General features: G+C 52.9%; 7 protein-coding genes across 7 annotated transcripts; 4 read left to right on the top strand and 3 right to left on the bottom strand.

Moving 5' to 3' along the window:
- Window positions 1-1126: 1126 nt before the first annotated feature.
- Window positions 1127-3630, bottom strand: SEPMUDRAFT_150559 (aminotransferase). Its single transcript, XM_016906257.1, has 9 exons — window positions 3462-3630; window positions 3183-3235; window positions 3031-3129; window positions 2660-2974; window positions 2495-2600; window positions 2352-2434; window positions 1791-2283; window positions 1473-1705; window positions 1127-1406 (listed from the first exon to the last, which is right to left on the bottom strand). Exons 1-8 carry the CDS (start codon window positions 3577-3579, stop codon window positions 1533-1535), a joined length of 1440 nt encoding a protein of 479 aa, XP_016758578.1. The 5' UTR covers window positions 3580-3630; the 3' UTR covers window positions 1127-1406; window positions 1473-1532.
- An 893-nt stretch (window positions 3631-4523) lies between these two features.
- On the top strand, window positions 4524-6304 carry SEPMUDRAFT_89574 (nucleotide-sugar transporter). The gene is made up of 2 exons (XM_016910503.1): window positions 4524-4726; window positions 4776-6304. Exons 1-2 carry the CDS (start codon window positions 4655-4657, stop codon window positions 6090-6092), a joined length of 1389 nt encoding a protein of 462 aa, XP_016758577.1. The 5' UTR covers window positions 4524-4654; the 3' UTR covers window positions 6093-6304.
- A 197-nt stretch (window positions 6305-6501) lies between these two features.
- On the top strand, window positions 6502-11280 carry SEPMUDRAFT_89573 (P-loop containing nucleoside triphosphate hydrolase protein). The gene is made up of 4 exons (XM_016910502.1): window positions 6502-6607; window positions 6672-8132; window positions 8184-8532; window positions 8597-11280. The coding sequence occupies exons 1-4, from the start codon at window positions 6565-6567 to the stop codon at window positions 11148-11150; spliced, it is 4407 nt and encodes a 1468-aa protein (XP_016758576.1). The 5' UTR covers window positions 6502-6564; the 3' UTR covers window positions 11151-11280.
- A 43-nt stretch (window positions 11281-11323) lies between these two features.
- On the bottom strand, window positions 11324-18173 carry SEPMUDRAFT_150555 (TPR_MLP1_2-domain-containing protein). Its single transcript, XM_016906256.1, has one exon. It carries the CDS (start codon window positions 18110-18112, stop codon window positions 11720-11722), a length of 6393 nt encoding a protein of 2130 aa, XP_016758575.1. The 5' UTR covers window positions 18113-18173; the 3' UTR covers window positions 11324-11719.
- Window positions 18174-18549: 376 nt separating this feature from the next.
- Window positions 18550-20551, top strand: SEPMUDRAFT_150554 (transcription initiation factor IIE, beta subunit). Its single transcript, XM_016906255.1, has 2 exons — window positions 18550-19983; window positions 20058-20551. Exon 1 carries the CDS (start codon window positions 18613-18615, stop codon window positions 19489-19491), a length of 879 nt encoding a protein of 292 aa, XP_016758574.1. The 5' UTR covers window positions 18550-18612; the 3' UTR covers window positions 19492-19983; window positions 20058-20551.
- Window positions 20552-20619: 68 nt separating this feature from the next.
- Window positions 20620-21858, top strand: SEPMUDRAFT_49883 (uncharacterized protein; the record flags this gene model as incomplete). Its single annotated transcript, XM_016909137.1, has 2 exons — window positions 20620-21564; window positions 21607-21858. The coding sequence occupies 2 exons, from the start codon at window positions 20620-20622 to the stop codon at window positions 21856-21858; spliced, it is 1197 nt and encodes a 398-aa protein (XP_016758573.1).
- Window positions 21859-22449: 591 nt separating this feature from the next.
- On the bottom strand, window positions 22450-24298 carry SEPMUDRAFT_150552 (Hsp90 co-chaperone Cdc37). Its single transcript, XM_016906254.1, has one exon. The coding sequence runs from the start codon at window positions 24228-24230 to the stop codon at window positions 22686-22688; it is 1545 nt and encodes a 514-aa protein (XP_016758572.1). The 5' UTR covers window positions 24231-24298; the 3' UTR covers window positions 22450-22685.
- Window positions 24299-25202: the final 904 nt, after the last annotated feature.

The following is a 25202-nucleotide window of genomic DNA, read 5'->3' as shown; positions in this document are numbered from 1 at the left end:
GGGTAGCATAATAGACACCCACGGCCTCGTCTCGAATCTGCTTATTGACAGCGAGGAGACAGAGAGCCGAATTGTTGTCTTGAGCCCCGCCCTCATGAATATTTTTTCCTTCTGTGCTCGGCTTCTTCTTGGAAGGATGTATTGGACCGTCGACGCACAGCAGCATCTCATACACAACATTCCGAACTTCTGGGGCCAAATTCATGAAGTCAAAGTATGTTGGCTTCACTTTCCTAATCACTAGTCAGTGATGTGATTCTCTGGCGTATGCGTATAGCGGCAACACCTTTGGAGCTTCTTTGTATTCTTCTTCTTTTTCGTTTTCGTCTTCTTCTCCCTCTCCTCCTCCTTCTCCTTCATCTTCTCCTCGTCAACAGCGGTCTCCTTGCTCTGGATCTTCACCGCTGGGGCAGTCAACTTTGGCAGGACACTGGTTAGCAGGACGCCGCCAGGAATCGTTCCGCCTACTGCCTTGTTGGCAGAATTGATCCGAGGCAAGAAGTTCACAACCGGAATAACCTGCAGAGACAACAGCCCAGTCAGGCCTGGGAAATGCCAGATGGCCAGCTGTTCTTGCGAGGAATATGTGCTCTTCTCCTCGTATGATTGACGAGTGTCTCGCTTGACGAGCCCTTCGTGCACCATCATGTATTCGTCCACCCTGATGTTGAGTTCCTGCAGACCTTTCAGACGGGCGAGCGACTTGATTTTGCGCCCAGCGGATAATGCGTACGGATCCCAGTCGATGGTCACCTTGCGGATAAGGTGCACATACTTGAGCCGCAAGTGTTCAGTGAACACTCGAGCGTCGAGCTCTTGGGATTCGAAGACATTTTCGCCATAGTAGATATGCGCCGCTTCATGAGCGGCTCTGTCGGATATTTGCAGCAGTACTGGGATGACCTTTGCCGGATCGGTGTGATACGTCCTCACCATCCGGCACATCGACTTGTGCTTGGCCTCGGTTACGGGGCCGGGAAGCACAAGGTGCATGCGGTAGATCTTGTCGCGCACTGAACGAGGCAGATCCCAGAAGTCGGGCATGTTGGGCTGTACAGCGTGAGTATCGAGGTGGCGCGGATGTGTCAGTGTGTGGTCGTTGGTTGCGGATGTGTCAGTGTGTGGTCGTTGGTTGCGGATGTGTGAGCGTGGTTGTCGTTGTGATGAGTGCGAGTTCGAAGACAAGGAAGAAGAAGAAGACGACGACGAAGAAGAAGTGGAAGAAAAAGCCAGAAAGTGGATTTGGTGGTGGGCAGTTGAAATTGCTACGGGCTTGACCCCTCGAGGCGCGTCTGCCTGCAGCGCTTGCTTCACTTGAGGAAGGAACGCCAGATTCACGTGTTCCCGTGACTCGCGACCGCGCTGCTATGCCAACAGAATGACCGATCCGATGAAAACGTCGCGTCCTGTGAATCATCACTCTTGAAAACCAGTCTCTATGCGTACCTAAGGTACCTAGGTAAGTATCTTACCTTTCAGGCGTCTATGTCAATCTTCATCTCATCATCTCATCTACATGTATGTGCAATCGATTATTCCGACTCATCATCAGAGTAGGCGCCATGCTTCTGCAACACCCTCTCAATACCATCCATACCCTTGACCAGAGTGGACAGCACGGGTCCATACGAAATCCGGACGTAGTGATGACATGGGCTGTCGAACAGATCACGTCTCCTCGCCGGGTTGAGGTCGAAGAAGATTCCTGCAAGTGTGTACAGTTAGCAGTCCACCTAGAGACAAGCAGCAGCAGCTTTCCAGTCTGGAAAAAAGGAGAATCGATTACGAACCTGGAACTACGATGACCTTTTCCCTGAGACAGGCTTGGAAGAAGTTCAAACCATCGTTGATGGAGTGCGGGAGATGCTCGAGATTCAGCCAGAGATAGAACGTGCTGTCGGGGGTATATGACAGCTTGAATCCCATCTTCTGGAGGCGATCCACCACGTAGTCACGCTTCATACGAAAGTGCAACTGGAGTGCCTTCATCTCGGCGCGGACGTTGTCGGGCTCGAGCATTGGTACTGCGGCTTCTTGAAAGGGAACATTGGTGCCGCCGTCGAGATAGGAACCGCACGATCCAAGCGCTTTGCAGAATTCCTTCGGGCCGAGAATCCAAGCCACGCGCCATCCTGGGAGACGGAAACGCTTGGTGAGACCGTCGATGATTAACACGCCATCGTCGTCGACGTCTTCGACATTCTCAGCTGCGCTGACCACAGAGCCATCGCAGTCTGAGGTGTAATTGTATCCACTGTAGAACTCGTCCATAATCAACGTCGCCTTAAGTTGTTATCGACGACGAGTCAGTAATAGCACGAATGTTCTCATTGCCCGGGAATGGAACGCACACGATCGCGGCAGAGGTCTTGAATCTCTGCCAGTTCACCCTTGGCAATCATCTTGCCCGTAGGATTGCGGGGGTTGGAGGTGACTGCTCAACATATTAGTACAGAAAAATAGATCGTTCTCGATACATGTAATATGAACGCACGAATGACCGACGTGCCACGCGAAATCTCATCCTCGATCTTCTCCGCGTGGATTTGATAATTGTCGTTCTTGTTCAGTGGGATTGGCAGGGGAGTGAAGTTTTTGAACTACACAGCTCGTTAGCACGCATACCACAGAGCATCACAGCGCCCCCTTTTGCACTGACAAGCGACAACATCTCGTTGTAGGCAGTGTAATCCGGGATGAAGAAGCCCAGGTAGGCATTGCCAAGAATTGCAGCAATGCGAATAAGGCCAGCACGTCCGCCTGGAACGATGCAGACATTCTCCCAGGTATACTGGCTCTCCTTTCCTTTGCGGTGATGCTCATTGTACAACTTGGCCACGGCCTCGCGCAAAGGCTTGATACCGGCAGTCGGACCATATTCTCGTCCAGTCATGCTAATATCAATAGTCTGTGGCCTTTTGAAACAACCCTCAATCTCGTCATCGACTTCGGGAGCCCCCTGTCCCAGATTGGCCTGATGATAGACATGTCAGTCAATCAGAAAGGCAAGATCATGTCATGGCAGCATACCCATGAGGACGGATCGTCTGCAAAACCATGCTCATACGCTCGCTCTGTGCACCAGATCACACCAGTCGAGGCTCGTGATGGGTCGAGCCCGGCATGGGGCTACTACGGTCAGCATATATCATCTCTCCGAGATCCAGTAGGCTGGCACGCACCTTGTGACCTTCATGAGCTTGACGAAATTGCAAGTGAATAGCGGAATTGATCTCTGTGATTGTGTCAGCACGTAGCATCGGTTCGTGCCTGAACACCGCATTTGCATCTGCGCAGGCCTGCATCTTAAAACATGGAGTACCCTCTTTCCACTTGGAAGCCTATCGGTTCCTCGCGGAGGTCATCTTGGCGCCATGCTCGACACTTTGTTCCTCGCGTAGCCACATTGCATAGGTAGCCTTCACGTTGAATCGAAGCACTGGGCATGATGTATTGCTTACCATCATTACTTGGTCCTTGGGCGGTTGAAAAGCGACGTGCCTTGGTTGTGGTTGGCTTGTGGCCTTGCATCGGAGGATGCTCGCCCTGGTTGCCTCCTCTGAAAGCGATGCCAGACATTCTTGACGGATTCAGACTATTATCACAATCTTGGTGGCGATTGTAGGGTCGAACGCCTAGATCTGGGGAGGTTTGAAAAGTGAGGTGCCCGGTCAGGCAAAGCAAACAAAGTCTTGGCTACAAGTTCATCGGCCCACGCGTCCTGTCGTAATCCCACCTGTAATCCCACCAGTGAAGCACGGGAGTCTGTAGCAAGCAGGCCGGAGTTTAGGTCCTCTGACCGCTAGTGATTTCGCTAATCTCGTAAGCAGGGAATATGAGCGGCCAACAGCATCCTCAAACACCTGAGCATGCCACGTTGTTCCAGTCGTTCTCCTCTGCTGAATGCTGATGGAATATAGTCTTGGAGACCAAGCAACCTTCTCTACCCAGGTATTCTTGATCTTTGCCATTCGAAAGACTGGCCCGAGCCATATCGACGAAGTCACGCCGCTGTGGAGGTCAAGTGCACTAGGAAGTAGGGGGGTGCGAGAAAACTAGGTCATATCGGACATGGTCGTTGCCGCGCATTGCGGGGAGTGACATCGATACCTGGTTGTGCGATTCATCGGTCGCTGTGTGGTGCAAGCGGTGAGCTGCGTAATCCCAGAATCCCGTCCGTCGTATATGGTGAATCTGGTGATGTCGTATACGTGCTGGCCAAGCTCAACTTAATTGTGCTCTGTACCTTAATACATGTAGAGGTAATTATGCTTGGGTGGAAGTATAGTTGATTGACAGCGCATGATGGCAGCGGCATCTATCCCTGATCGCCGGGCCGCCGGCATCGCCAATCGATCTGCAATGATGAACCCTGTAGAACGATTCTACGGTTGTGGCTTCGACTACGACTCCAGTAAGCAAACTGTGAAAAGGTCAGGTAGGTGAGGTGAGGTGCTTTTGCACCTCTCTTGCTCCGCACGCCGGCTCTCAGCGTTCTTTGGTCAGGTGCCGTTCCTTTGTACAAGTCACACGACACTCCCTTTGCTCGCGTCTTTCAATATCACTCATATTTACCTGTGGACGGCTTTTCAGCCTCGTCTTCGATGGGAGAATCGACCCTCAAGAATTCCTTAACGACCGCCAGTCCTACGATATGGCTGTGGACGCTGCTCGCCGGCAGGCGACCCTAGGAGGCATTCAAACCAAGCATATTACACTGGCTGCGGTTTGTGCTGTGATCTTGCGCGGTAGGCCACTATACTGATGATGGGCAGCTGGTTGTTCAAAATGCAATGCTTGTCTTGCTCCTACGCTACTCGCGCGTGATGCCTCTCGTGAATGGCAGTCGTTACTTCGCCTCGACCGCCGTCTTCCTCGCCGAGATCGCAAAGTTTTCCTTCTTCCTATCCATGGCACTCTACGAAATCGCGACCAGTCCACAGGCGACCGACACATCCACCATCAGCGAGCTGTCGAGCACGCTTGTAAAAGTTGTATTCACGGGAGACAGTTGGAAACTGGCAATTCCAGCTTTGTTATACTCGCTTCAGAACACTTTACAGTACGTCGCTGCAAGCAACCTGGATGCTGCTACATTCAGCGTAATCTACCAGCTCAAAATTGCCTCAACGGCCACATTCGGGGCAGTGCTGCTTGGAAGAGCTTTGACGAAGAAGAAGTGGGCGAGTCTAGGACTGCTGGCAGTCGGGGTTGTGATCATTCAGCTGGGCACGATATCTTCGCAGGAAGGAGGGCCGCTTTCGATGAAAGATCTGCGCGACGGAGTCTCCTTCCATGCACCACGCAGTATCTGGGAGCTACGAGACGCTGGAAACGTAGCTGCAGGACAGCTCGCTAAGCGCTCCGCCACGTACGAAGGCATCGACGAGGATGTGGCGGCCGCAAATCCCCGCACAAACGCGACCATAGGCCTCGCGGCTGCAGTCCTGGCATCGTTGATTTCCGGAGGCGCATGCGTCTACTTGGAAAAGATATTGAAGTCGAGGGATGGGCCGAGACCTTCGATTTGGGTCCGAAACGTGCAGCTCTCATTTTACTCTCTATGGCCAAATCTGTTTCTGGGAGTTCTGTTCAAAGATGGCGAGCATCTTGCTGGCAAAGGTTTCTTCGCAGGCTACAATTGGACTGTATGGCTTGTGGTGCTGTTGCAGTGCATCGGCGGCATACTCGTAGCGCTGTCGCTCAGGTATGGCGACAGCAGTGAGGCGAAGACCGCCACTACCAATGCCTCTTCTGTGATTATAATCGTGGTATCGGCGCTTCTGCTGGAGTTTCCCACCCACCTCTCATTCTTGTTGGGAACGCTCATCACTCTCGCGGCCACATTCATCTACCAGTCGGCGGTGAACGAGAAGACACTGCGAAATCCTCCTATCAACGTATCGCAGTACGAAAAAGACGAGGACTCTGGCTATTTCGATCTTGAGGCTACGGCGACAGCTGCAAAGTCGCCACTACGAGACTCATCGCGAGGCGCACTTTCTACCAGCAGGCCTGGGACGCCTTCGGGCGACATGAGGCTGTTCAGGTCGAGAAGCTCAGAGTGGAAAACATCAAAACGGGAGCTGTAACAGGCAGCTAGCGGTATAAGCACGCTTGGGGATGGATACCCGCGAGGAGCCCCAGGACTCGCAGTGAAATGATGCGCAGATGCCTCTGGAGGACTGCCAAGCGCGCGACGATTGTATGTAAGTGGCGAGATGTCTTCTCGTAACATGGAAGGTCCGTTGAGTGACCTGGGAAGGAACTACCGTGCCTTTCTCTGTTCAATTTTTGTCCTTCGCACCACCGTCTCCCACATTTTCTTCTTCCCGCTCACATAGGTAGGTAGCTTTTGATCGCTGCCAGTCACCACTCACGCTCATCACCACCACCGAAGTGATGGATCAGGGAATCATCGACCAGCTTGACCGGCTGCAACGAGGTGCGCGCGTTCTCGATGCATCTAGCCAGCCACGGTATGCCACCAGCGCCGTCTACTCAGCCTACGACGCGGACGATCAGCGACAGCGGGCGCAGGAGCAATATCATGACTACAACAACATGCTGGGGTATGCTGAAGAACCTATGCAGCTGGACGCGTTTGGTAAAGTCCCGTCGTGTCAGTATGAGTAGCTTCGCATGAGTGTTGCACTGACGAATTGATGCAGATGAACAGCTTCTTCGTCAGCCAGATCGGGACTCCCGACACTGGCAGGCGGCCCAGGGAAACGCCAGACTCTCACTGCCACCAGCCAGACCGCAGTACGGCGCTCATACAGACTTCCAGGATGACAGCCTTGACACGCCAGAAGCACCGACCTGGCCTCGTCCAAGCTTATCACAGTTCGCCTTCAGCCCCACGCAGTACGGCGTAGAAGGCACAACGTCCGTTCGCTCTCCTCCTCATCCCTCGAGTCCTGCTTTCAATGCTGGCCGGCGTCACATAGCCCCTTACCACAATAGCAGACTCGAAATACAGCCGCCACTCCAGCCCCAGATTCGCACGCCTGCGCCTTCTCACAGTCGAATCACGCCTTCCGCTCCACATGAATCTCAGTATGCGGTGTCTGTCGATCAGACTTCCGAGGGCGACTATTCACGCTCCTGGCAGCCCACCCGCCGCAACACACAACCACAGCCACAGCTACAGCCAGGCACGGGTCCTGATAAAGTGCGTAGAGCTGTATCGACTGCTACACCGATTGTGCAGGGCATCCAACTTGTCGCCACACGAGAGCTGCCAGACCGTTTCCGTTCCATCTTCACCTTCCCGCTTTTCAACGCCGTGCAGTCGAAGTGCTTTCCAGTAATCTTCAAGACGAACGACAACTTTGTCCTCTCGTCGCCCACGGGCAGCGGAAAGACTGCGATCCTCGAGCTCGCGGTATGTCGGCTCATCCATGGCTTTAGCAGTGGCAGCTTCAAGATTGTATATATGGCTCCAACAAAGTCACTGTGCTCTGAACGTCTACGCGACTGGCAGACCAAGTTTACTACGCTCGATCTGCAGTGTGCCGAACTCACGGGCGATACAGATGGTGCTCAGCTACGGAATGTACAGCATGCCAGCATTATCATTACCACACCAGAGAAGTGGGACAGCACGACGCGAAAGTGGAAGGACCATCAAAAGCTTATACAAATGGTCAAGCTCTTCTTGATCGATGAGGTGCACATCTTAAAGGAAGACCGCGGACCGACACTCGAGGCCGTAGTCTCTCGAATGAAGTCTGTAGGATCAGACGTTCGTTTCGTTGCACTCAGTGCCACAGTGCCCAACTCACAAGACATTGCAACGTGGCTTGGCAAGGATAGCATGCATCCTGATATCCCTTCGCCCCGTGAGAAATTTGGAGAAGAATTCCGCCCCGTGCGCTTACAGAAACATGTTTGCGGATACCAATCGGACTCAAACGACTTTGGCTTTGAAAAGTTACTGGACAGCAAATTGACTGACGTGATTATCAAGTGGTCGCAGCGCAAGCCCATCATGGTCTTCTGCATGACGCGAAAGTCGTGTCTTGGCACAGCTCAGCTGTTGGCAAATTGGTGGGCCTCGAAGGGGTCTCGGGATAGATACTGGTCGGCTCCACGCAGCCGAGTTGTAGTAGGCGACAAAGAACTTCGCGGTACAAGTTTCCCGACGTTGTCGTGTGTGTCATGGAGCTGACATTCACCAGAAACCGCTGCTTCTGGAGTTGCGTTTCACCATGCGGGTTTAAGTCTTGAGGACCGCAACGCCGTAGAGAAGGGCTATCTGACTGGCGAAATCAGCGTGATATGCTGCACGTCCACGCTTGCGGTAGGAGTTAATCTGCCATGCCATATGGTCATCATCAAAGGGACCGTGGGCTACCAAAATTCCAACGCTGGAGCCAAAGAGTATTCAGATCTGGAAACCATGCAGATGCTGGGCCGTGCGGGACGACCACAATTTGACGACAGTGCTGTTGCTGTGATCATGACTCGTTTGGCACGTGTGCCATTCTACGAGAAAATGGTTGCAGGAACAGAGGTGCTGGAGAGCTGGTACGTATAATTGGACGTTACATGTATCATACATGTATGTGCTGTGTACTGACGTAGAACACAGCTTACACCAGCATCTGATTGACCACCTTAACGCAGAGATAGGTCTTGGCACCGTCACGAGTGCTTCCACTGCGAAGAAGTGGCTCATGAGCACATTCTTGTACGTGCGCCTGAAAGACAATCCGGAACACTATCAACTGGATGGAGAATCACATGGCCGTACGTTGGACGAGCGACTGGAAAACATTTGCAAGCAGGGTATTTCAAGATTGGTGGAGAGCGATCTTGTTCGAGGCGATACACATCTCAGCTGCACTGAATTGGGGGATTCCATGACACGATATTATATTCAATTCAACACGATGAAAGTGTTCCTATCACTGCCGCCCAAGGCCAAGATCTCGGAGCTTCTGTCCTGCGTTTCTCAGGCTGCTGAGTTCAAGGACATTCGTTTCCGCGCTGGAGAAAAGCAGTCTTACAAGCAGCTTAACAAGAACCCTTCGATGAAATTTCCGATTCCTGTCAATATTGATTCTACTGCACACAAGGTATCGTTGATATTGCAGTCTGTTCTTGGTGCCATTGAACCGTCAACGGAAGACATAAGGCACCGATACGAGTACGCCAACAACAAAAGCATGATCTTCCAGCACGTCCACCGCCTCATCAGATGCATAATCGACTGCCAACTCTACTTGGAAGATTCAATCTCGGTCCGTAACGCACTCACGTTAGCTCGCAGCTTCGGAGCGCAGGTATGGGATGACTCACCCTTGCACATGAAACAAATCGAGGGCATAGGCTTGGTCTATGTCCGCAAATTAGTCGCTGCTGGACTTAAATCAATCGAAGATCTTGCCAATACTGAGCCTGGCCGGATTGAGAGAACCTTATCGCGTCAACCTCCATTCGGCACTGTAACTCAGCAGAAAGCCATGGCGTTTCCACAGCTTCGCATCTCGATGAAAAGCATGGGAGAGCCTGTCGTCAAAAAGGGCGAAAGCGTCACCATCAAGGTCAAGGCAGACATCGGATTTCTGAACGAGAAGGTTCCGCAAATGTTCCTGCGCAAGCCTGTATACGTGTGTCTACTAGCAGACACATCAGACGGTCGCAAGGCGCATTTCGCCCGGATCAGTGCAAAAAAGCTTGGCAACGGCCAGGAGATATATTTCTCTGCGAGTCTTACAGCTCACGGCCAGACGATTCGAGGGTATTTGATGTGTGACGAGATTGCTGGGACGCAAAAGTTCGCTGCGCTGAAACCTGAAGTTCCAGCCTTCATGTTCCCAACACCCAAGCTCAATGGAGACAGCCAGCCATTGCCGAGTCTGGTGAACGCACCCAACACATGCAAGCGTCGAGCAGCGGCCGGTACTGAAGCGAGAATCGACAATGAGGTTGGCGATAGTAAGCTCGACGAGACCTCGGGTGGATTTGCCAACATCGAAGACTTTGATGATGAAGGAAACGAGAGGAAGCCGCAAGTGAAGACGGCGTCGAAGCGCAAGCAATCGTCTGTCGAGAAGCCTGAGTCGGTGCTGATGCCAAATGGCAAGTGGACGTGCAACCACGCCTGCAAAGATAAGACTGCGTGTAAGCATGGCGCCTGCTGTCGTGAGGGTCTAGACAAGAAGCCCAAGCCACAGAAGATCAAAGAGCCGAAGAAGATAGAGCCTTCATCTGATCCACGACAGACCCAGCTTAATCTTGCGAAGGCTAAGCAGGCTCATTTGGAGCCGCCTCCTCCCCGCAAGCAAGTAGGTAATAAGGAAGCCCACAATCTCGATCGACTTCACAACAGTATCAAGACCTCTACAAAGAGCATACCACTTCTGAGCGGAGCAGGCAAGCAACACAGTGCCCCTACGCAGAAAAAGTCGAACACACAGCACGATTTCGATGATGATTTTGGGCTAGACACACTCGGATCAGATGACTTTCCTTCTGACACTTCACTGTTTGACACGCAAGCTACAACGCAGCCGAAGATTGGGCTCCACGAGGTCGAGGATGATATGCTTGACATGCCCAACCATGTTTATGGCGACATGGACGCCACTCAAGATCACAACGGCGGTCTCGTGAACCTTTCGTCCACCGCCGGTCATCAGGATACCACCATGAGCAATGACTGGGATTTCGAAGACATCACCGACGAATATCTTGGCGGCGAAGGAGGACTGTCGCCGCTGAACTTGCTCGCCGACCACAGCGACGAGAACAAGAACACGTCCGTCCTGGAAGAGAATGAAGACAACTTTGACAGCGATCTGGCCCTGGTCTCCGGTGCTCTCCAGAACACCACATCATACACGTATGAAGCACCACCGAAGCGAACGTTTGCGGATTCTGCACCAGATGATGCAAGTCAATTCTTCTCGACACCTAAACAACAAAAGATGCAGTCTCGCACACCGACTGGACTGGAGCGGGAGAGCGAGCTGCGTGCGAATGAGCAAATCCCATTGCAGGGCAACGAGTCTCTCGCTGAGGCCACGGGAAATACTAGCACGGTCCAACCCACAGAGGTGAAGCAAGAGCAGAAAGAGGAGGACTTGAAGGATTGGTTCGAGCGCGAACTGGGGACGGAGCTGTTCACTTTGACAGACTGATGGAAGTGGTGTGGACAAAGCAAAACGTGGGGAAATTCGAACATCTTAGACTCATCATATACGTTCATGTTCATCGTTCGCTGACGGCGGTGCACTATCAGGCGGAGAAAGATAAGAAGAAGAGAAGAGGGCACACAGGACTCCACGATGCAGCACAGAGATGTTTGCATAATTATATACATCGCTAGCTACATGTACCTTACGACAGACCACGAAAACGAATTTGCTGCCTCGTTTTCGGTTTTCTAGAAAATGCATCCAGTAGTGTGTGATGCGGCTGGTGCTCACCTCAGCCATGCATGTTATTTTTTCCTTTCCCACCGAGTCAAATCCAGGCCCGGTTGCGATCCCGTCTCTTGTCTTCACGACGTGCCCCGGGAATCATTCCATGGTGCCTCGTCCAATCGCTCACCATGTTCTTTGAGTGACGGCGATTTCTGAAAATCCCTGAGATCGGCCTTGGATTTCGGTGGCTGTAAAGGTCTATCGCTCTGGGTGAGACCATTCACGCTGCGATTCGGACTTGCATTCGCAGCGCCTGTAATGCGAAACCCTCGCGGAGAAGCATTCTAGGCTCCGCCAGCAGCTCCGCCCCGAGTGCGCTTAGGGTCCGTTCCAGCAGGCTCCGTTCCGTCGTGCGCGCGCTTCTGGCCTGCATTAGCAGCATTTCCTCCGCGTGCGTTGCCACGAATGGAACCGCCACGAGCACCTCCTCGAGGAAGTGAGCCACCTCCTCTCGGTAGGCCACTTGATAAGCCGCCTCTCTGCTGAAGCGCGTTTGGCGCTGGCGTGCTGCCGACACTACCTTGGCGGCTTGGAGGACCAGTGCCTGCGCGAGCTCCAGGACCAGGAAGCTTGGTGGCGCCTGCTGCACTTGGTATGCTCGAGATACTCTTCAGTGCTGCTGGGCCAGTGCCATTCGCTGGCTTTGCATTTGCAGAAGAACCGGACTCTGAGCCGGGCCGCGATGCTGGCGCAACCGAAGGCGTGGACGACGCAGCCTGCGGATTCGTAGGAGTGGCTGCAACAACAGGAGGCTTCGATGGCTGCCCAAAAGTCGATGTTGGAGCCGGCTGCGTGGCTGATGGCAACGCTGGCTTCGCAACGGGCGGCGGGCGAGCTTTCGACGCTATGTCCCACACCTCCTTGACCGGCTTTTCGGGCGTCTCTTGAGCGGCCTTCTGCACAGCTGTGACCTTTGCCACTGCGACATCACGCATGTTGAGCTGCAACTTGAACTTCTTCTCGGCCGTTTCGACAGCGTGCTTCACGGCAACATCTTTGGCAATGTTCGCAGCGTCCAATTCGCTCTTGGCGGTCGCAAGCTGTTGCTCCAGTTGTTGACGTGCAAGCGTGTCTGCCTCGGTGGATGGCGGTTGAGAAGACTCCGCAGGGTTGGTCGCAGCGGGTAGCTTGCTCAACTCTTCTTGCAGCTTCGTGATCTCTGCGTCCTTGGCAGCAATGATTTCCCTCAATTTGGCAGTCTGCTTTTCCACGTGAGTCTTCACGCTCTTGGTCAGTAGCTCCTTGATCTGCTTGTCCGACCGAATCAGTTCTGTCGCCTGCTCGTACGTGAGGTTCAATGCCTTCACGTCGAGTGCGCCCGCAGCAGCGACAGGTGGGCCTTCTGTCTTCGGCTTCACTGGTGACAAAGCCTCGGCCTTCTCGACAGCTGCTGCGCCGTCCGCGTTGAAGCGCTCAAGTTCTGCCTGGTGCCCTGCCTGTAGCTTCTCGATGGTGGCAGCATGCTCCTCAGTGAGCTTGCGAATCACAGCTTCATGCTCAGCGCGTAATTCTTGCTCGATGTCGCCGCGGATTTTCACCTTCTCTTCTTGGATCTTTTGCTGAAACTCTGCCTTGACTGCATCGACCCTCAATTGTGCCTGCTCATCAACCTGGGACTTGGAGAGCTCATATTGCTGTTCAAGCTCCGCACGCTGCCTCGCGACCTCCTCAGCCACCTGGTCGGCCACAGATTTCTCGCCAGCCATTGGCTCGGCGTTGACCAAAGTCTCCGTGGGCGGGTCCGCGGCATTCGCCCGAAGAGCTTCAACTTCTTGCTGGGCGATAGCTAGGTCTTGCTGCAGTCTCTCCAGAGCCTCGCTGTTGTCTGACGTTGGCATGGTCGAGCCGTCACCTGAGTTGGCCTGCGCAGTCTCCAATTGTTGCTGGACTTCGCCGACTTGACTCTCAAGCTCTTGCACGCGCGCCTGCAGAGTTTGAACCTGTGCGTTGAGACCATCGGCACGGCTGGCATGCTCACTTGCTTGCGATTCTGCTTCAGCAATCTTGTTATATAAAGCAGCATTCTTGTTATCTGTGCCAGATGCAGTGCCGTCTTCCTCGACCTGGCCTTCCTCCGCGTCATCAGATATTGATTTGGCGGCATTGATGCGGGCTTCCTCGAGCGCAGCCTGTGTTTGACTGATTTCCGTCTTGGCTTGCTCGAGTTCGGCGCTGACGGACGCCAGCTGAGACTGCACTTGCTGAAGCTCATTTGCCATGCCATCTTTCTCAGCTATGAGAGCGTTCTTCTCCAGGTTGAGCTCGTTGATTTTCGTCCTTCGGTTCGCGTCTTGGCTCTTGGCTTGTTCTCTAAACTTATTCAACCGATCGTTTAGTGGTGTTGTCGCCGCCTCCTTCTCGCTCTGCAGACGAGCCTCGAAGCCATCGATTTGCTCTTGCATGGGCACTTGTTCAGCCTCGAGTCGCTCCTTCTCAGCCTGAAGTTCTTCGAGCTTCTTCTTCATCTCTTCGAGCTCGGCAGGGTCGACACGATCGTACTTGCTGATGATATTCTGGGTGCGATCGCGCCAATGGTCTCGGTCGTCTTGCAACAGCTTAATCTCGTCTTGCTTGACTTCCAGCTCGCCCTCAAGCTCGCGGAGACGGCCCTTGAGTGGTTGCGTCTCCGCTAGCAGACGTTCGATCTCCAGACTCTTCTCCTCCAGACTCTCACGAGCTTGCCGAGCCTCATTGCGTAACGTGGTGGCTGACTCGCGGTATACGTTGAGCTCGTTGATTGTCTGCATGAGCTTGGAAGTGCTACTCTCGGCACTTGCCTTCTCGACAGACTGACGTCGCTCGTCAGACAGCTTTTGACGTGTTTCCTCCAGCTGCGTGTTGGCATATTCGAGCTGTTGTTGCAAACGTTTCGCTTCCTGTGACGACAGCTCGTACTGTGTGTCCACAATCTCCTTCTCTCGACGCAAAAAGTTGATGACTTCCTGCAGATTACTGCCACCGGATGCAGCGACGTCGCTACCTTCGCCATCCGCTGCTGGTGTTGCTGCAGCTGCGGAACGGCCTTGCCGCAGGGCTGTGAGCTCCTTGGAGAAAGACTCCAGCTGCTGGTGAAGGAGTTTATTCTGCTCATCGACGTCCTGGCGCTTCCGCTTCGCCTCTTCCAATTCGCGCTCAAAATGCTCGCGCTGCTCGGCCCAGCTCTCCTCGCTACGTTCCAAGCTAGACTTTGCGGCTTCCGCTTCCGCTCTGGCACCAGCGACCTTGGTCTTGAGCTCGTTGTACTCATTGCGTACACTGGCTAATGACTTCGCGGCCTCTGCATGCTTTTGAAGCTCAACTTCGTAACTGGTCTGTGCCTCTTGCGCAATCTCTGCCTGTGTCTTGACATCGTCCTGAATGGTAATCGCGTTCGTCTCAAGACGCTCGACTTCATCTTTGAGCCGGCTCAGTTCAGCTTCGTAGTTGGCCTTCTGTTCCGCGAGCTGACGGCCACTGTCATCAGCCTTTCCTCGAAGCTCGGACAGTTCGCTGTTGGTAGTGCCTAGCTCTGAACCAATGTCCTCGATACGTTGCTCCAGCTGTGCGATCTTGGCGTCCTTCTCGGCGATGAGATTATCGGTGTCCTCCTTGTACTGGTCCGCGGTCGTGCTAAGATTGCTCAGCTCCTCTTCAGAGGCCTGGGCGATGGCCTGGTATTGCTCGACCTGCGTTCTGGCACTCTCCAATTCACCCTTTTGCAGTTCGAGATCGCGACGAAGCTCCGAGACCTGCACAGCAAGGCGTTGTTCAGCAGGCAAATCCTCTTCATCGGCATTCCGAGGTGTTCCACTTGAGGATGGCTCTGCGCGTGGCGTTGGACGCGGTTGCAAGGCGGTCACCTTTTCTTCTGCAGCGCGAAGCTCGATCTTCAGCTCATCAACGCGGCTTTGCAACTGGTCTCGGTTTGTCTTCGCAGCTACGAGCTCTTCGCGGACGTGGCCCAAGCTTTTGACCAGATCGTCGATTCGTGTCCGACTCTGGCCTTCCTCATACTCGCGACGTAATGCCGCTTTCCTGCTGTCCTCCACTTCAGAATCGAGTTTCTTCTTGGTATCGTTGAGCTCAGTCTCTAGCGCCTCGACGCGAGACTGCAACCGTCGGCGATTGTCCGACTCCTGTAGTTCGCGCTCATTCTGAAGATTCTGCAGATCTGTTACAAGTTTGTTTAGACGGGAACGATCATCCAGCAACGTCTTGTTCTCCTCATGAAGGCGGGTTTCAATACGCTTGAAAAGTTCCTTCTCAGCCTTTGCATTGGCATTCTCATTACGAAGTGATTCCGTCATGGAACGCGCCTCGACCAACTCTTCTGCAACCTGCTGAGTACGTAAGTCTTGTCGTGCTGCCTGCTCGCCCAGCTGCTGCGATCGTTTCTGCAGCTCGCCGTTCTCGTTGCGCAAAGCGCTGAAGTTCGATTGAAGCATCTCGTAACGCTCGGATGCTAATGTCAGCTGAGACTGCGCACGAGCGAGGTCTGCTTGCAGTGTGCTTTTCTCGCGGGTCAAAGCATCGGCCTGCTCCTTCAGCATTCGGCGGTCGGTCGTAGATTCGTTGCGGAATTGGTCGAAGTATGTTTGATGCTCTTTGAGAAGCTTGCGAAGGTCGTCCTCATCCTTACTGCGAGGCGTTGCTGGCGGACCCTGGCTATTGCGTGAGGGCGTGCCAGGACCTACACTCTGACCGAAGAGGGACTGCATATCGGCATCTGGAGCCAATTGGCCACGGTGTTGCAGCATTCTCCGGAACATGTCGCGCTCCTTCATGTAGCTGTCGATCTGCGATGTCGTAGAAGTAAGCTCATCCTTATAACGTTCGATCTGCTGCCGTAGGACTTCAACTTCCTGCGCATCCGCCTCCGATTGGCGTGCCTTCTCCTTTGCTTCATTGCCCTCCATCTGGTCACCCAGCTCCCGAGTCAACCTCAGCAGCTTCTCATTTTGTGTCTGCAAGTCAGCGACTTGACGGAAGATGACTAGACGCTCTGAAATGAGGCGCCCAGTGCTACTGAGTTCGTCCAAGGTGCCATCATCAAGCTCGCCACGAGCGGCACGCTCCAATTCCAGCCGCTCGTCAGCTGAAAGCTCTCCCAAGCCCTGATCGCGGCTTTGGATCTCAACCAACAATATCTTGACCTGTGCTGAAAGGTCACGTAATTGCTGCCGGAGAATTTGACTTTCGCGAGCTGCGCTATTGGCCTCTCCTTGCCATCGCTCGAGCTCTCTGATGGCCCCATCCTTACCGGCGTTCGCTTCGTCCAGGAGCCGAGAGAAATCGAGAACTTCGTTCTCCAGACGCTCCTGCTCCTCCTTGAGATCCTCGAGCTCAGGCTTCCGTGTTTCCAGTTCGTTAACAAGCTCGTCGAGTGCCGTGGAGAGCTTGTTCGTTCGTCTTCGCTCGCTTTCGAGATCTTCTTGTGCTTCCGTGTACCTGCTATATAGCTGGGTGAAGCTCAGGCCGTTGACCACCTTGCGCATGGAGCCGGGCATGGCTGATGGTGAACCAGTGCGGCCAGGCGTTTGTGGCTCCCCATTCCGCAGTGGAGTACCGGGCCTTGACATGCGCGGCTGCTGCTCAAGACGCTCCACAGTGAGCTCTAGCTCAGCAACCTTTGACTCGGCAATCTCCTTGTCTCCTCTCTCGGTTTCAATCTCAGCCTGTAACCTGCCAATTTCTTCGGCAGCATCTTCTTTGATCTGGTCCACCTGTACTTGCACTTCATGCAATCGCTTCTTGTGAGTAGCGGCATTTTGTGCCTGGAGCTCTGCCAATCGCTTGCTGCCACTCAACTCTGCTCTGAAGTCTTGCTCTTTGCGTGCATACTCCTCTTGCAAGCTCGCAATTCGTGCAAAGGCTTCGTCCGCTTTGCCCTGCAACTCGTCCAGTCGCTGTCGCAAGGTCGCTTCGGTTCGTTTGAGGGCGTCAACGGTGGCACTACTGTCCTCGAGGTCACGCTCCAAGGTGGAGATCCGAGCATTACGCTCTTTCCGGAACTTGGCGTGCTCCTGGCTGCGTGTCTGAAGCTCGTTGGCATGCCACTCATTGCTCTTCTTGAGAAGGTCAATCTCTTGCTGAAGTGACTGCTCCTTGAACTTCTGCGATGCTGCTGCGTTCTCCAGAGCAGAATTTTTTTCCTCCAGCTGGTTGATTTCGCGCCGTAAACCCAACAGCTTTGCGTGCTGTTCAGAAAGATCCGCCGCCACGCGATCCTTCTCGGTAGACTTGCTCTCGACTAGAGCCAGAGCATCGCGGTTAGATGCCTCGATAGTATCGATTCTCTGCCTCAGCGCCTGAGCCTCAGCACTTGAGCCCGACGACGATGACTTCAACTGTGTAAGCTCGGCCGCAAGAGCTTCGCGGGCAGCCTCGCTCTGGTCAAGCTTCGTCCGCAGATCCTCCACTTCCTTGTGGGCTTTCGCGACAGCTGATTTTTGAGCCTTTACCTTGGCATCTGAAGTGCGAACAGTGTTGTCCAGTTCTACGTCAACCTTCAGCTTCTCCGCCCGGAGCGCATCAAACTCTTGGCCCTTGTCGGTCAGCGAAAGCAGAAAGTCTTCGACCAGTTCGGCGGTGGGTGCGTCCAGAAGTTGCTGGACATCGTGCTCTGCGACGCCGAAAGTGGTCGCGACGTAGGACACGTCCAGCGTGGCCGGGTCGTGTGCCTGCGCCCGGGTGCGCATCGTCTTGGTCGAGATGGGTGAAATATGAAGCTCAAACCATGGCGTGTGGCGATGTAATGACTCCGGGACAGATGAGAGCGAGAGGGTGGTGGTGTGTGGGTGTGTTGAAAGGAAGAGAGAGAGACGACGCGTGTTGACGCAGACACTGAAGTTATTGGCGTTCCGTTGTTGTGAAGCTGCATCTGCTTCGAGAGAGAGCCGTGCCGCAAGCGGAACAACCCTTGCTGGCGTTGTCACGCGAGTCATGCGCTGTAACATGTGACATGCGATTGATTCACACCAGCCTGGGCACTCTTTCTTGGAGCACCCACTCACCTTCTCTTCTTCTCTTCACTCCTCCTCCTCCTTCACTTCATATTATTCACACTCTCGCGCACCAGCACGATCTCTCCACTCCCCTTTTGCACAGGCCCGGACCTCTTCGCTGACTGCTCCGGATATCCCATCGACACACTCCCGCCAGGAACACATCTCCCACGCTATCGAATCCTCACTCCACCATGTCTCTCTCCTCCAAGTTTGCCTCCTACAAGCAAGAGCTGGCCGATACTGCGAGTCGAAACATCGCTTCCGCCCGTCCCGCTGGATCCTCGACCGTCCCTACGCGCACATCGACTCCCAAACCCGCCGCGCCTGCTGCCTCGGCAGACACCCCAAAGCGCACTCACGAAGAGGCTTTCAGCGCGGCTGCAGCGCCAGGCGTACCTCAAGCGTCGGGCCAGGAGCTCTTGACTCAAGTGCACTACGCGATCGACAAGCTGAAGCAGAACAAGCTCGAGGCGATCGCATTCGACGACCTCATTAATTACCTTTCCTTGCCGATTGACGCACAACGTAGGATTCCGCTCATCAAACGTGCCCTCCAGGACAGCGACCGTGTAGAATACATCCCTAAGAAAAGCAGCGCCAACGGCAAAGAATCCTTTCGCTATCGTCCCAAGCACCCGGTCACAAATGCCGAGGAGCTGAAGAACTACCTTGCTCGCCAGCAGACGGCTCAAGGAATTCCCGTGAAAGATCTCAAAGATGGCTGGCCAGATTGCCAAAAGGCCATCGATCAGCTCGAACGTGAACACTTCCTCCTCGCAACCCGGAACAAGAAGGACAATACAGCTAAGATGATCTGGCCCGACTCCCCAGCCTGTCACGTCGAAATTGCCCTCGAATTTCGAGACTTCTGGTTAAAGACGAAGTTGCCGACGACAGAGGGGGAGGTTCGCAATGAGTTGGAAAAGGCTAGCATCACGCCAACCAGTCAGGTGAAGGAGCTGAGGAGAGATCACATGAAGAAGAAAGACCGAAAGAGACCCAACAGGAGAGGCGGCAAAACGACAAACCAGCATATGGTGGGAATTCTCAAGGACTATACACGGAAGTGAGGATATGAGCCACGGGACATATCGAGGGAGATTCCGAGAGGTTGACTTTAGCGAGGCGTTGGTGGATTCGGTCTGATTAGACCCAACAATAAGAACAGACAAGTCATTGCTGAGGACGAGATTGTCGCTCGCAGGTCACGAGGGACTCGCACTCTGTGTGCTGGAAAATGTTACAAAGCGGGGCTATATCAGAAATGGAGACAATCTTGGCAGAGCTGCAGACACGATATCTCACAGGCCACCTAGTCACTACAAGCTCGCTTTCGACACCTTGCACGAAGTACTTGTTGAGAGTCTCGAACCTCTTGCTGAGACCGACATAGTGAGATTGGCGCGTTGTTACAGCCCTTACCACAGGTTCAGGCATTCTGCTACAGACGCGACCAGACGACACTGGCTGTCGTGGTATGCTAGTCAGGGCCCAGAATGCCTACTACCGCGGATTAGCACACAGTCAGCATATACCACAATGTGTTTAGTTGGTCAGTGGAGGTATTGCTCACTCGCTGACTGAAAACTCAAGAGCGGTCTTTGCTGACCAAACCAATCCCGTCTACCTAAGATAGGAGTCTGAGCCCACACCACGTACACAGACAGCTAATATGAGCAAGACACGACATCAAGAACCTATCTTGAGCTGAGCCCACACCACGTACACAGACAGCTAATATGAGCAAGACACAACATCAAGAACCTATCTTGAGCCACAGCGAGAGGGTGCAAAGCAAGTCGTAGATCATGTGCAGCATCTATAACGGTACGTGGACTGGTAGGAACTGCGTTCGTTGGTGTCATGGTGTCACTGCATGTCAGACGCGTGAAACTCAGCCCAGAACACGTTCACCACTGAGCACTATGTTGGTACCAAGCACAAGCAACTGGAGTTAGGGAGACCAACATACTGAGCTGAAGAACAGGTGGTCAGCACACTGCGGCCACATCTCACACGTGCTCACTGGAGAACTGCCTGACCATATAAACACCACACGATGTCCAGTCCTGTAAGCTTCTCACCAAGCACATCAAGCATACTATCAAGTAGCACCAAGACACTCGTGAATCCCTTTTCCTTGTCTCCTTTGTATTTCCTTTGTATCTTGTCAATCATTGATTAAGAGCATCACCCAAATGTATTCCAACACCCTTTCAACCGCAGCGCTCCTGGGCCTTGCCACTGTTGGCAGCTCCATGCCTCACCAGCGAGATCAGAGCAGCAGCGACAGCAACGCACCGCCTGCGGCTCAATGGGGCGGCAGCGATAGCGTCTTCAAGTTCCCGCTCGCCAACGGCTTCCCCAACATCGCAAACCCTTCAGACCAGCTCAACCAGATCCAGCAAGACGCCCGTGGCACACTTCCCAAGGCTGCTCCCAACGCTCCAGCCCCAGCCACACCTCAGCCAGATTCACTCACTTCCCTTGGATTCATCGCGTTTAACGAGCTGTTCGAAGTGGCTTTCTTCACGGAGTTGTTCAACAACGTCACCACTGGTGCTTCCGGTTTCCGCGAGGGCGATCTTCTCGGTCAGGACAAGGCCAAAATTCTCAGCATCCTCAAGATCGTCATCGCCCAAGAAGAGCTCCACGAGCTGAACGCCAATGGCGCGTTCCAGAAATTCACGGGCCAAATGATCCAGCCCTGCCAATACAATTTCCCCGTCTCCAACTTCAATCAATCCATCTCCCTCGCCTCCACTTTCACCGACGTCGTCCTCGGCACTCTCCCCGACATCCAAACCCTCTTCGCCAACGCCAACGACAACGCCCTCATCCGCGGCGTGGGCTCCGTCATCGGCCAAGAAGGCGAACAAAATGGCTTCTATCGCGACATTTTGGGCAAAAACCCTTCTGCCCTCCCTTTTCTCACCGCATCCGCCCGCGACTTTGCCTTTTCGGCCATTGTCCAGAATTTCGTCGTTCCGGGCTCGTGTTCATCTTCTCTGGATATTTTGCAGCGAGGCGGTTTGACTATCTTTGATCTCTTGACGGTTGTGAATCCACCTACGACCCCGATGAATCAGAAAGTCATGTTTCGCTTGAAGACTTTTTTGCAGAAGATGGAATTCTCTGATTTCGTTTCTTCCCACGATAATTCTACAACCGCACCCCACCAGCAGCAGGACAATCTTTTCCTCACGTATATCAACCAACTCAACGCTCCCATTTCCGTCCCCATCGAAGACGCGAAGAAGATCAATAATGATGATCACAGCAGCATCACGATCCAATTCTCGGCAAATTTCCCCGGAGCGGATAATTTGATGAATGGATTGACGATTGCTGCTGTTACCAAGGGAAAGGATTTTGTGGATGTGGGAGCTGTGGCGAACAACACCCTTTTTGGACCGGGGTTGATTGAGATTAATTGATGAGTTTTGTTGGAGGGGAGGGCGGAGAGGAAGATGGGGATGGGGACACGGGATTGGTTTCTCTTTTTTGTTTTCCAAGGACTGAGAGAGAGTTGAAAGCAAAACGTGGCGGTGTTTTGGGAAGGGAAGAGAGCGAGCGGGGTCCAGCCTTTTGCATCCTTTTCTTTTCCTTCTTGTTTTTCTTTTCCTTCTTTTCTTTTTTCTTTTCTCTTTTCCTTTTTTTGTGTCCAGTGGTTTTCTACGAAACGAAACGAAACGAAGCGAAATGAAGCTATGCGGGAGTTATTCCTCTTTTACGAACGATTTGGAGATGTCTCCAAACAAAATTTCATCAGATAATCTTTATATAAGAAATTCAACCTCATTCATTTATGGCATTCTTCACTGCTCAAAGTACTACGAGTTCACGAATAAGAAGAAAAAGAAAAATTCCTGTATACTTAGGGCCTGCAGGATCTTTTTGTCGTTTTTCATTTCTTTGCCTCGTTCGTGGCTTGAAAAATCAAAAAGAGGAGGAACAATCATCAATGGAATGAGATCAATATATATTTATATATATATATCTCTCTATCGATACCTCCAGATGGTCTTGTAATTCAGCCTCTCAAAAGAGTCTATCTCGCACAAAAGTGAAAGGTTGAATGAGCTGGCTGCGGAGTAAACTTTTGGGTGGTGTTTGTGGTGTGATAATGACCATCACACGTACTAGCTAGCAATATTTATGTCGATGCAGTGATAGCTACGCCTGGCAGCATTTTTCCATGCTTAACACCTACATGGCTCATTAAAGGAGTCACAGCTGTAGAAAGCGAGGACTGTGAAATCACTCAATCCATGTCATCGACCTCCACGACCCTTTCCTGCTTCTCCTCTTGCGCGGAAGTTCTATGCTTTTTCTCAAGTTCTTCGATGGCTTTCTTCCCTTCATCAGTAGTGGCGTCGTACACGCCCTCTTCTAAGCTCAACATGCCACCGTTACCCAGCTGCTCCACAACCTCTTCAGCTTCCTGAACACTCATCTTCCCAAGCACTTCATTGACCTTGTCCAGACTACCCGTCTCCAGCGCTCTCTGTAGACCAGGTGGAAAGGTGTCAAAGATACTTCGCGCCGTCTTCTCATCTTCACTCTGGCATTGGTCAAGGGGAGGTGGCGTGACAATGTTGATCGTGGTGTTCGGGTCCACAGCATGCAGCTGAATCTGCTCCTTGTCGCCATTGTCTTCCTCTGCCTGCTGTTTCGCCAACTCAGCGGTTCGCGAGCGAATACGTGCATAAGTGGAGTTGACATCATCTAGAAAGAGCTTCCGCGCTTGGTGATTGGGCGTTTGTACGCGCTGGAAGAAAAGACCCACGCCATCTTTGCCTAGCTGACGACAGTACTGCAGAAGGAGTGCTTGGTGCACACATTGCCGAGCATAGTCTTCCTCCTTTTTCGATTTTGCGTTTTGCTGTGCTGTGAATGCTTCTACCAAGAGGCCATCGGTGTGCTTGTCTGACATGATGCCGGGGTTTGAGCCAATAAAGTTCAAGCTGGTTTTGTAATCACCGTACGCGATCGAGCCGAATTTCTTCGCAATGGGTGCTGCCTCCTCAATGTCGTCCTCATCCTCACCTGGCGCAGGATTCAGAGCATCGTCTTCTACGCCTGCTTCGTAGCCCGAGGATGGACCTCCAATCTGTTGTACTCTCCCTGGATTCAGGAGTTGTGGTTGCTTGGATGTCTTCGTGACTGTTGCTTGTGGCTCAGCGGGTTGTGCCTTGGCGACGTGGGAAGTGTCGAATCCGGTGTGTATTGATTCACTCGTGATTTTGCTACCTTCTTCCTTCTCCAGCTTTGCGAGCTCGACGTTCAGATCCTTCTGCAGTCCTTGAACCTTCTTGTTGTGACTCTCGACTTCTTTGATAAACGCCGTATATCTCGCAGGTCCCACTGCACCTGTCTTGTCAATCTCCGACTTGACTTGATCCACCAGAGCGCCCATCATCTTGCTGTAGGTTGGCTGCTGCTCTTTCGAATGCACGCCCGGAGGTGGATTTGAGGGCTGATCCGGGCCGAGACTTGTGTCGCTAGTGAGCTCCATCAAGCAGTCGAATACGACCTCGTCGATGCCTTCAGCATCCTTCTTGTCCTGGACCTCGGCGGTGTGGCTGTTGAGGGCTTTGAGCAGCGCGTCGATGCGCAATAACAGGCCATCATTCACCACACGCTCGTATTTCAACGTCGTTATTCGAAACTTTCGGTCGATTCGCTGTTGGTGGATCTGGTTCTGTTTGGCTCGAATGAACGATCGCTTGTCGACGTTGGGGTGGACTTCGATGTCGCTGTCGTCGCTGAGCTCGAGAGCGTCCCACTTGCTGTAGTCGACCGGCATCGTCTTTGTTAGTTTCAATGTTGTTGTGATGGTGATGCAGCAGGTGGTCGTTGACTTGTTGGTGTACACGGTACGGTGAAATATCAGGTAGCTATGTAGTCAGATTGTACTGCTTCGCTGAAGCTTCTCGAATCCGCCATGAGGTCCCCACTTCCCACTTTGATACGGAGGCCCAAAGTGGCCAGCCGCCACACTTCACCCCCGGCTTTCTTTGGCTTTATCTTTATACTACTACTTCTACCTCTCTACTACCCTATAAAACCTACCTTCCTAACTTCCTACCTACCTACCTACCTACCTACCTACCTATTCCTATAGGCTACCTTATCTAAAATTAAGAAGAGGAGGCCTAGGAAGAAGAGGAAGCCTAGGGAGAAGAGGAGGCCTAGGAAGAGGAGGTCTAGGAAGAAGAGGCCTAGGGAGAAGAGCAGGCCTAAGAAGAAAAGGAATAGGAAGAAAAGGCCTAGGAAGAAGAGACCTAGGAAGAAGAAGCGGCCTAAAGAGAAGAGAAGGCCTAGGAAGAAGAGAAGGCCTAGGAAGAAGAGAAAGCCTAGGAAGAGGAGGCCTAGGAAGAAAAGGAAGCCTAGAAAGAAGAGGCCTAGGAAGAAGAGGAGGCCTAGGGAGAAGAAGAGGCCTAGGGAGAAGAGGAGGTCTAAAGAGAAGAGAAGGCCTAGAAAGAGAAGGCCTAAAAAGAAGAAGAAGCCTAGGGAGAAGAGGAAGCCTAAAGAGAGAAGGAAGCCTAAGGAGAAGAGGAGGCCTAGGAAGAAGAGGCCTAGGAAGAAAAGGCCTAAGAAGAAGAAAAGGCCTAAAGAGAAGAGAAGGCCTAGAAAGAAGAAGCCTAGGAAGAAAAGACCTAAGGAGAAGAGGAGGCCGAAGGAGAAGAGGCCTAGAAAGAAGAAGCCTAGGAAGAAGAGGCCTAAGGAGAAGAGGAATCCTAGGAAGAAGAGGCCTAGGAAGAAGAGGCCTAGGAAG

This window comes from Sphaerulina musiva, assembly GCF_000320565.1.
Source record: "Sphaerulina musiva SO2202 unplaced genomic scaffold SEPMUscaffold_8, whole genome shotgun sequence".
Lineage (NCBI taxonomy): Eukaryota > Fungi > Ascomycota > Dothideomycetes > Mycosphaerellales > Mycosphaerellaceae > Sphaerulina > Sphaerulina musiva.
Note: the sequence above shows the minus strand (reverse complement) of the source record. Positions and strands in the feature narration are given on the sequence as shown.